The following is an 11,117-nucleotide window of genomic DNA, read 5'->3' on the forward strand; positions in this document are numbered from 1 at the left end:
GGAGTTGCCATATTGTAAAATATGTTAAACTTATGGGGAGTCGCCATATTGTAAAATGGGTTAGTGAATGTGTGGCCTACAGACACACTCACCCTTTCAGACCCTCTGCCTCTTTTCCCAGGCTCAAGCCATTCTCTACAAGCACATTTCCCCTGCCTCTCAGCTGTTTCCCACCACCATCAAGGGAGTGAGGCAGGGGAGAGACTCTAGAGATGTTTGAACTTCGCCTCCCTGTGATCTCTCCCTCTCTCTCTCTCTCTCTCTCTCTCACACACACACACACACACACACACACACTCACACACACCTACCTCTCAGCTGATTGGGAAACAGCAGAACCATGGGCAAGAGGAGACAAGGAAAGCATGATCTGGATGGATGGATGTGTGTAGATTGCGGGGTGGTGGTGGGTAGAATGTGTGCATGTGATTTCCAGAAGCCTGCCTGCAAGAGCATGCAGTGCTCAGGCTTAAACAACACCACGGAGGGGTTCCCACTTCTGTGGTAAATAATCCAGGCTTGCTAGAGTAAGAAAGTAGGGGAAACTGACAGACAGCTTGTGTTGGTTATGGGAATATGACAGGGCCAGCATTTTGTGGTTTTTAGCCTCTTGAGCATTTTTGTGTAGGACTGTTAAGTTTCTAAATGTTTTTACCCCAACTGGTTTTTAACCACAACTAATATTTATTGATAATTGAAAAATGTGTTCGTGAAGATGAGGAGTTCCTCCTATTTAACTATTTGTTTATTTATTTATTGCATTTATATACTGCCCCATAGCCGAAGCTCTCTGGGCAGTTCATTAATCCACATTAGCCCTGTCATGCCTCCTCTCACTTTCTTGAAGTAGTTTAGAGTTCTTAGCCAGTCCTCAATTTCAGTTGATTATCTGTATAGTTTTTGTAGTTGTTTGTGACAAAAACAACAACCTGGCAGCCTTGCCTCTATATTCAGCCTTGCACATTAGAGAGCTTTCTTAAATCAGAAATGTTCTTTCAAGGTAAGAATAAAAAGGGAGAGTTGTTCAAATTAATAATACATTGAGTGTTGCAAATACTTACAGCAATCTAAGATAGAATGGAACAGTGTCATTTTGCCAGGATCCAGGCTGCCATAATACGAAGTTCTTTAATACAAAGCCTGATCTGTCCTCATTTCCTTGACTGAATATGCCGGTTTCTTTCACCCCAACCCCCAGTCTGCAGTTATCCTTCCTCTTTCCAACCTTTGCTTCTCTGATCTTCCTAGTTACAGGTCAATCCTATGAAAATATGGTGACTGAGATCATGTCAATGGGATATGAGAGAGAGCAAGTAATTGCTGCACTGAGAGCCAGCTTCAACAATCCTGACAGAGCGGTGGAGTACCTTCTAATGGTGAGATTAGTCTTCTGATTTTCAAAATTTACTGTATTTTATCTGCCATTGAATTACCTTGATTTTAACATAGCTATTAAGAGAAGGCAAATCCAACACATGGAGGTTATAAGGATTAAGACTTTGGTTTAGTTCAATAATGAGTTTCAGAATCCTTCTGCAAGAAACTGAGCATGTGTTGATTTATTTTCTTTTTCACTGTTCTAACAAATGACATGTCCAGTCAAAATCCAAAGAACTGCATCGCATCTCTCTTTGCTGTTCTTTAAAAAGTGTGGCCACATGGGCTGCAAAACCATTTGAAAATAATCTCTGAAAAGCTTTTTATAAAGCAAGTAAAAAGGGCAGTATTTAGTCCAGCTTTCATGATTTCCCTGTTCATTTGTTAAGTGTTCAGTGGTGGCTTGATTTTGTGAATGGTAGGATTTTATAAGGGCCTTCGCTAGGGTGGTGCATTTCAGATGTTTGGGAGGACAACTCCCATCATTAACGATTGTCCATGCTGACTGCGGCTGATGGGAGTTGTAGTCCAAAACATCTGGAGAGCACCACATTGGGGAAAGCTGTTCCAGAATAAGAGACCTGTCGTATATAACTTCCTTAGAGGTGATTTCTGAAGTATGTATTTCTACTACTAGAAATGCAAAGCTCTGCTCCTGAAGTCACTCGAGTTGCTGCATTGCTTATCTGTCTCTTAAGAAAATTGTGTATGAAGCTCTCTCTCCTACACATGCAGTGTGTTCATCATGGAGCTGGAAAAAATGTGAATATTGTTTATTCCATGAAACCATTGGACAAGGCTCCTTAATAGTACAAGGAAGGCCGTTTCTAAGTTATCTGAAATGGCTGAATATAGCAAAAGCAGTCTGAAGATAAGAGCCATAATTTTGAACCTATTTGTGTCATTTCTTCATAGTAGAATTGTATAACTGATTTCTGTAGAAAGTACCGTCACTTTTGTTCCTGTGTCAGGGTTGGAACTAAATGGTTCAGCTGCACTGTTGCCTCTGTTTCTGGAGGAGGCTCCCTACTCTACACCATGACTAGGCACCTTTGGGAAGTTCTGGGGGTTTTCTTTGTTCCCCAGATAACCCACAGCTGTCAGGGTGCAGTTTGCCAGGCAACCCCCCGCCCCCCCCAAAAGAAATAACTATTAGGGATCCATAGCTACTACAGAATCCTAGGAGGGGATAAATGCCACTTTCCCTGTAAAAACACACCAAGAAACCTTTCTGTGGTGTGTGAGGTGGTGGGCCCCCCCAAGTTCCCCACCCCTGTATGCACCATAATAGGAATGCAGCAGTTTTCATAGAGAAAGTAAAATAGAGGCATTGATTCATAGAATCATAGAATAGCAGAGTTGGAAGGGGCCTACAAGGCCATCGAGTCCAACCCCCTGCTCAATGCAGGAATCCACCCTAAAGCATCCCCGACAGATGCTTGTCCAGCTACTTCTTGAAGGCCTCTAGTGTGGGAGAGCCCACAACCTCCCTAGGTAACTGATTCCATTCCTTCAGGAAGAATGTGCAAATCCCTGCCTTTCATAAATCGCAATTCATTTTTCAGTATTTTTGTGCTGTTTTGTGTTGCTACATTAATTTGGTTGTGTAGTTTACTCTATACAAATTGTTCTTTGGACTTGAACTCCTTTGATGCAGTGTAGATTGGACTTTGTATTCCTAGTTCATGATTTTGGCCTTGGTTTGTATTTGAGGTTTTTTTACTGAAAAATACTCAAATATGTCTTAAGTGATATTTCCAAGTCATGTGAAAAGTAATCTCACTGGTTGCGGAAGCTCCACATTGGTAGTTTCTACATGCCAAAAGCTTTTTAGTACAGCATGTAGAAGGAAAATGTATTGCTTTGAAAAAATCAGGAGTGCTTAAAATGTGGAAATGTCAGTTGTCTGCATTATGTGTGATGATATGGGCCAGCTTCCAAACAGCTATTTTAGGTTAAATAAGTTCTCCAAGAGCTTATTCATGCTCAGTGGGGTGTATTCTATCTTTGGTCAAGCGATATACTATGCTACCTGTAGTTTGAGAAGAGCAAGCCCGAGGCTTCCTATCGTGCGTGGAATTAGTTGTGCAGTTCTTCATGTCTTGGTCACAGTTTTTCTTTGATTAAAAGTATTTGTCTCAAAGCCTGGATATGACTTTTGATTTTAGTGGTTTAAGACTGAGTGGGCAGAAGGTAGCTTTCTAGATGTTTGGGACTTGTTTGAACTCCTAGAAGCCCCTGCCAGCATGGCCAATGGTTAGGAAAGCTGGGAGTTGAATCCAAACTATCTGGCTATCAGCTTTCTGCCCACCCCTAGTTTACAAAATGTAGGCATTGTGGAAGAAAATCCTCTCATCCTTGACCCAGTGAAGCTCCCTGCATGCAAATCTGCTGTTGCCAACAGTGTCAGCGGTTGCAGTGAAACCTCTATTGTAGAGGCGTTCTCTTCAGCCCTTGCTATGAACTTATTTGACAATCTCAGACAAACTTTGTGAATGTCTGAATCTGGATACACTGGTAAGTGCTGAGTCATCTAAATGTGATGATAAATATTCACTTGTGAATTTCCAAGAAGAGGGAAAATATGTATCCTATTTTTTGGACGTTAATGGAAGTAATTTGTGATTGTGGACATTCATTGAAGTACATTGGTTTGGATCCAATATAGCATGAGCAAAATGTCTGTTCACACAATAGACTTCCAGTCACGCAACCGAGCTTCCCAATCTCCCCCCCACAAAAAAACCCCCACACAAACACACACGCATCCTAAATCTTCTCCAGAGGGCCTCCCTACTGGAATTGATTTTTTTTGGGGGGGGGGGCAATAGAGGCAAGAAGAAATCCGTTCCACCAGTTATTTCCCTTTCCTTCACTTGATTGGATCCAACCCAGTGTTATTTCCCAACAGCCCTTTGCATAGTACATAACGCTAAGTAAATGTTAAAGGCTGGTTAAACTTGATTCTTTAATACGACTGTACTCATTTTAGGGTATCCCTGGGGATAGGGAAAATCAAGGTATGGCTGATCCCCCTCAAGCAGCCAGCACTGGTGCTTCTCCATCTTCAGCAGTAGCAGCAGCTGCAGCAACTACTACTACTACTACTACAACTACTACTAGCTCTACAGGAGGTAATGTAGCCATATTTCAAAAGGTCCCTGCTGATCTGTAGAACCACCATCTGACTACTCAGATAATCTCCCCATGGCGGCTCTTTTTCCTTAAGATTTGAATCTTTCACCTTTGTCCTTTTCTTTTCCGTAGTACGAGTCTGCAGAAAAGCAAGCGGTCCTTGGTGGTGCCTGCTACAGATGGAGCTCTGAAGGCACATTCTTAGAAATATAAAGGAGACGCAAGTCTAGGTTTCCCAATTGATAGACACCACTCTATCTTGGGAATAGGTTCCATCACACAGCTGTTCTAGGCAGGCAGATTAACAAATTCCCCTTTCCATTGGTAATAGTGGTCTCTAGCATGTGACTGACAAACTGAATCATATTTTTAAGAATATAAATATATATTTTCCTTTTTTTACTCTAAAAGTTCAGCTGTTAAACTTTTGCTTTGTGTGCTTCCTTCACGCACTGAAAATTTGAAGTTCACACATGAAAATGAGATGTCCTCCCAAGAAACATGTACTTTTTTGCATGCTAATTGCTACCCCTGTGAGGTGTGAGTGGGGTGTTTTACTTGGCTTTGTGATTTTCAGCCTATCTCATAAATCACAGCTTACTAAAATTTAAGCACAAAGAGTGGAGATACTAGAAATTATTGGGAGACCTTTATAGGGCAGAAAGGCATTTTAAAAATGAATAAAATATCTGACAGTAAAGGCCTTTGACGTATATTTGATGTATGACGTGGGTCTCTTTAAGTCTCTTTACAATGCGAATAAGTATTAACCTCTTAGGGAAGGTTAAAGTTCTGAAGTTTAGAGTAAATTACATTTTGGACATTATAGGGTCTAAAGCCTGGATTTTGTTTGAATTCTATTTAAAGGCGGTATCTTTTTTTAAACTTCCTTGTAGACTATGCAATAAGCATAGCATTCTCATGAGCAAGTAATAATTTGCACTTGTCATGCATTTCACACCAGAAATTGAGGAATTATTTCCTCTCTGAGCTGACATATCATTTTGAGAGGGAAAAAAGTCTTAAGGACATCTAAAAACATGTCACCTCAGTCAAATTAAAGGCATAATTTTTAGAGTTATTTCTCCCTCCATCCCCAAGCACTTTTAACTACCATATTTTCAATTTTCAAATATTTACAGACCTTAATCATACCTTTAAAAACATATACCTCTTTCCTTTCAGGACATCCTCTTGAATTTTTACGAAACCAACCTCAGTTCCAGCAGATGAGACAAATTATTCAACAGAATCCATCTCTTCTGCCTGCATTGCTACAGCAAATAGGGCGGGAAAACCCTCAATTACTGCAGGTGACTTTTAAAGCATCCTGGGTTGTCTTCTATAGTTTTCAGGCTGTTTTTACGAGGGATGTTAGAATGCATGGTCGGGGAAGAGCAAAACAGCAAGGTAGATGAGCCACCATAACTAGTTCTAACTTTATTTCCATTCACAAATGTAGCACGCTGTAGGGTACTCCTGGTTATCACACTTAATTTTCCCTGTATACTAGCATTTATTGTAAAAACAAGTAATTGTTTTTAAGGCTGTCGGTAGGAATGAATATGCTTTATTTCAGTGTATTGTTTGCTTTTGTCCTCCCATGCACCACAGCAAATAAGCCAACATCAAGAACATTTTATTCAGATGTTAAATGAGCCTGTTCAGGAATCCGGTCAAGGGGGAGGTGGCAGTGGCGGTGGTGGCGGTGGCGGCGGTGGCGGCGGAGTAGCTGAAGCCGGAAGCCGTCACATGAACTATATTCAAGTAACACCTCAGGAAAAAGAAGCTATAGAAAGGGTGAGTTGGATAATTTTTTGAAGTTGAGAATAACTTTCCCATCCCCTATCGTTATTCCCTCTATTTGCGAAGTTCAGAGGTATATAGATTTTTATCTAGCTCAAGTGGCACCATTCATGCACAAGGAGGGAGGAGGTATCAGCAGGCTTCTAAGTTTTGCAGTACCAAAAAAAAAAAAAAAAATCAGAAAAAAACACTTAAGTGAGGGGGGAAACCCCCCCACCCACCCCGCTGCCACACACTCACAGAAACCCCCCCCCCCGCTGCCACACACTCACAGAAAACTACCCACCCACCCACCCGCTGCCACACACTCACAGAAAACAGCCCAGGGTGGACTGGGCAGGGCAACCTGCTTATTCCGCTGCCTCTTGCACTGGCCCAGTCAATAGTGTTAATGAGACAGGAGCAGTAGATGCCACTGCTGACTTGCTCATTGACTCTTTGCCTCTCAAGCAAGCAAGTGGGAACAACGATGAGAAAATTATGAGGAAACAATAATAATAATCTATTTATTTCTTACCCGCCTCTCCCTCTGGATTGAGGTGGAGAGCAACATTGAATACAAAAATACTGTAAGATACATAAAACTGATTAAAAGCATATAAAACTCATACATTATTAAAATAACAGCCAGGCATCTTAAAATTCGACTGAGTAGGCCTGCTAGAAGAGAGCAGTTGGCGACAATAGCTCACTGAAGGAGGAGTTTCTCCTAAAGGCCCTCAAAAACCTGAGTATGCTGAGCATGACCATAGTGCTGGTTGCTATGGGGAAGGGAATGGAATGAAGCATCCCGGAGGAGGTTGTGACTGACTGGCTGGTACACTGATCAGGAACACTGTTCAGAAGCACTGCACACGGCGACATTTGCGCTTGGAAACAAAACACCACGTGGTTATGCTTTTCTATTTCCCAACTCCTTAATTTGCTTTTTCTCTGTTCTCACAGGAGTTAAAGTGAAAGGCTAATGAAAATTAGCATTTTTTCAGTATTCAAACCACTTATTAGCATTTATATAATGCCTTATTGGCAAAAAAAAAACACCTTCAAGGCAATGTGCAACAATTTAAAACAATAAAACCCTGCATCAATAAAATGGGACTATTAAACTTCTCAGTGCATACAACAGTTCATACAAGAGAATGGTAGTTGATACAGGTACAGTGGATGTAACTTGAGGCCTGCCACTTGTGTACTGTGCTCTTGCCCTTTCTGGCTTACAAAAGCAGTTGAGGTGTGGGGAGGGGGAGATACCGGCTGAGTGGGTAAGGGTAGGGGCAAAAGGAGGTGGTAGTAAGACCTTTGTTAAGATTCTCCCTGAACCCCTGTATTGGATAATTTCTGTCCAGTCTCTAATATTCCATTCTTGGGTTAGGAACTGAAGCATGTGGTGTCTCCTCATCTCTAGGAATTTCTGGATGATACAAATTATGTAGATCCCTTTCAATCTGGCTTCAGGCCAGATATGGGACAGAGACTCCCTTTGATCACCCTGGTGAACAGTCTGCACCAGGAACTTGACAGTGGGAGTGTTTCCTGTTGGTTTTGCTGGATCTCTTGGGGGCTTTTGATACCATTGACCATGATTTCATTCTGGAACATCTGTCTAAGATGGGATCGGGAGGCACTGTTGTATGATGGCTCTGGTCCTTCTTGGTGGGGTGATCTCAGAAGGTGGTGCTGGGGATTCATGTTTGATGCCATAGCTGTTGGCCTGTGGTGTTCCTCAGGGTTCCATCTAATTCTCCCATGCTATTTAACATATACATGAAACCGTGGGAGAGATTGTCTGGAGTTTGATGCCACCCGGATGCTGATGACACCCAACTCTTACCTCTCCTTTCCATCCAAATCCAAGGAAGCTGTTCTAGTTCTAAAAGCAGTGTCTGGTGTTAAGTAATGGACTGGATGAGGGCAAGCAATTGAAATTTAAGAGATGTCTGATCTGGCCACAGTCACACTTGCTTTTGGACCATTTGGACTATTGTAACATGCTCTATGTAGGGGCTAATCCCTTCTTACAACAGCTACTTATAATATTTGTGATTGTAACCTGCCTTGAGCATCATTTTTCTTTGTAGAAAGGTGGGAATCAAATGAAATCAATCAATTATGTTCTTAGTTATCTCCTTTACAGTCACTTTATGAATAGAAATACATACTTGCCACTCTTGACCTCCTGGTTCAAAATACATTATTTTATAATGCTTTAATTTTTAGCATTTATATAATGCTTTAAGTTGTCAAAGCACATTATGTACATTCTCCAAGTCTGTATTCATATATTACACATGATTTGCCTGTCTTAACCATAATTAAGATTTTGTCCAAATACAAAAATCATGGTTAATGATTAACTCGAAACTAGGAAGTAAAACTGATTTGAAATGGGTTTGTGAGCTATGATTTGCATTAACCATGGCTTCTCACTGCAGATGTAATTATTTGAGTCATCTTCTCCTTGCTGCTTGCAAAGTGACAACAATTGTCACTATCTACTTACACGTGTCCTGCAGAAATGGGGCATAGCTCAGCAAGTTAATACACCGTCACTGTACATCTAAGGTCTTAACCAAAGTTAAGACAGCAAACCATGGTTGTTTGTGCTAATGTCTTCAATAGTTGCTTTCATACAATTTATAAACTTGAAACTTTATCTTTCATTTTCTGTGTTCTCTTGAAATTTTCAAACAGCTTTGCAATCATTATTTCAGAACAGCAATCTTGCAAGGCTTTTAAAATTGACAGCCTGCTTTCTTTGATGTAATAATGAGGATGAAACAACCTAATTTTTGCAAAGTGTCAGAATTCTGTTATGACCAAATCTATATCCGATGCAGCTGTGTAATGTGTCAAGGGTGGATACTGATATTGCTAACTTGTTGCAAGATCAAAAATATTTGGACTCAATTTATTCTGACAAGTAGGTTTGTGCTTAAAATGTGAATTCTAATAGTTTTTTTTCTTTCTATAGTTAAAGGCACTAGGATTCCCTGAAGGACTTGTCATACAAGCATATTTTGCATGTGAGAAGAATGAAAACTTGGCAGCCAACTTCCTCCTACAACAGAACTTTGATGAAGATTGAAAGGGAAAGACTTTTTTAAAAAACAAATCTCACACATCACACCAGTGCATTACACTAGCTATTCACTGGATTGTCTGGGATACTTGGGCTCATATCCATGATACTTGGTGTAAGGTTTGGGGGGGGAGGGAGGGGAGGGAGAGGAAAATATAGAAAGGATGCAAGGAAAGACAAGCACATCTGTTCTAAGTTGGCAGATGCAGCAAATCAAAGTGTAACATACTATACAACCAAAAATCAGCTTTTTTTTTTGCAGATATTTAGTTCCTTTCTTCTATAAACTGTAAGTTCCTGCCCCCCCAACCCCCCAGGTTTTCACTCTTTTAGTGTACTAGATCCCAAAGTTAGTGTGGTGCCCTGCTTTTGTTTATTTTTAATTAACATTGGTCTTGGAGATAGCAATGGCTACCTAGAATGGACAGTCTGTATTTCATAGTAACACTGGATAACGGCTTCATAAATTTAAGAGAAAATATATTTGAATAACTCTAAAACATGCCAAAAATGTAGGTGGTGGGGTTTTTTTTTGCTGCTTCAGATGTATCTAATTACTGCAAGAGGCCCATTATTTTGAATGAAGTGCTGGATTAAAAATTCAAATTAAAACCACTCATTGTTTTAGATTCTTGATCATTGATTTTGAGAGATCTTTTCCTATCCTTATCCCTTTCTTCCTTTCATAATGAATGGAGAGGCTATATACACAAGCAAAATTATGCTTTCCTTTTCGGCAAATAATACAAGATAACCTAATTATTGCTTACTTCAGTGTTGGGTTACAGTAAAGCTTTTCTTTAAACAAGAACCACCATTGCATGTTTTGGGTTTGATGTATCCCTTTTTGTGAACCGAGCACTTTTTTTATTGCCAATGAAGAAAATGTAAACGCTCTCCATCCTAGTGAAAGTATTTATGAAGAAATCAGATTCCATCCTACCTATATTTTGTTTAAAGTGAAACTGATCAGATGAATACAGCTGCAAGTATTTCAAAACTAGGTGTCTTAAATGCTTGTAATCTTATAGTTTCAATCTCTGGGACTCTAAAGGCTATTGTCATTTGTATTGCTTTAAAAAGGACTGTAATATTCCAGTAACTTGCCTTCTCCTCTGTTTAAAAGCATTGTGGAAATATTTTGCTCTTGAAGAGATGTTCAGAACATGGGGAAATAGATGAACAATCAAGTTATTGGATCCCTAAAGATTATGCACATCCCCCCTTTACTTCCTATTAAAAGTAACATCTAATTGTAAGGTTTTGTGTCTTAACTTTTTTACTCACAAAGGGGTACTATTTTTGCTTAGCGTGATCTATGTGTAGTGGTTCTGAATAGTTGTGTTTTTGGGGGGGGAGGTTTAACCATTGCTTAAAGATACTAATTTGTTCATAACAAGTCTTTTGGGGTAAGGATCAACTCTTGGGCTAAATCTGGCTTCTTGAGGAGAAACCAATTCTCTAATTGTCATACCAGGAATGTGGAGAGAGTGTCAGACATTGCACTGGGGTGCTAATACACACAGCATAGGGCACGGTTTTGGCTTACAGCCCATCATTCTTCATTGACTATGCTAGTTTTAAGGCTGATGGGTGTTGAGGGCCACGAGTTGCCCATCCATGCTCTGTACGGTCACCAGCTATCCCTGCAATCTTGGCTACTGGCTAAACTGTGATCATGAAAACAGCTCTTTGCATGTAGAGGCTACAATACAAAAGC

At 40.4% G+C, this 11,117-nt stretch overlaps 1 protein-coding gene across 5 annotated transcripts in view; it reads left to right on the forward strand.

Moving 5' to 3' along the window:
• RAD23B (RAD23 homolog B, nucleotide excision repair protein) overlaps window positions 1-10,656 on the forward strand; it is a 33,600-nt gene extending 22,944 nt beyond the window's left edge. Inside the window, exons 6-10 of one of the 5 annotated variants that reach the window (XM_063129163.1) lie at window positions 1,255-1,376; window positions 4,370-4,500; window positions 5,684-5,824; window positions 6,108-6,312; window positions 9,290-10,656. In XM_063129163.1, coding sequence (XP_062985233.1) covers window positions 1,255-1,376; window positions 4,370-4,500; window positions 5,684-5,824; window positions 6,108-6,312; window positions 9,290-9,403 — 713 coding nt within the window. In that variant the 3' untranslated portion in view covers window positions 9,404-10,656. Of the gene's footprint in view, window positions 1-1,248; window positions 1,377-4,369; window positions 4,512-5,683; window positions 5,826-6,107; window positions 6,313-9,289 lie in introns of all 5 variants that reach the window. The other 4 variants (XM_063129165.1, XM_063129160.1, XM_063129164.1 and 1 more) reach the window with 4 other exon arrangements.
• The last annotated feature ends 461 nt before the right edge of the window (window positions 10,657-11,117 follow it).

Source organism: Elgaria multicarinata, chromosome 6, assembly GCF_023053635.1.
Source record: "Elgaria multicarinata webbii isolate HBS135686 ecotype San Diego chromosome 6, rElgMul1.1.pri, whole genome shotgun sequence".
Taxonomy (NCBI): domain Eukaryota; kingdom Metazoa; phylum Chordata; class Lepidosauria; order Squamata; family Anguidae; genus Elgaria; species Elgaria multicarinata.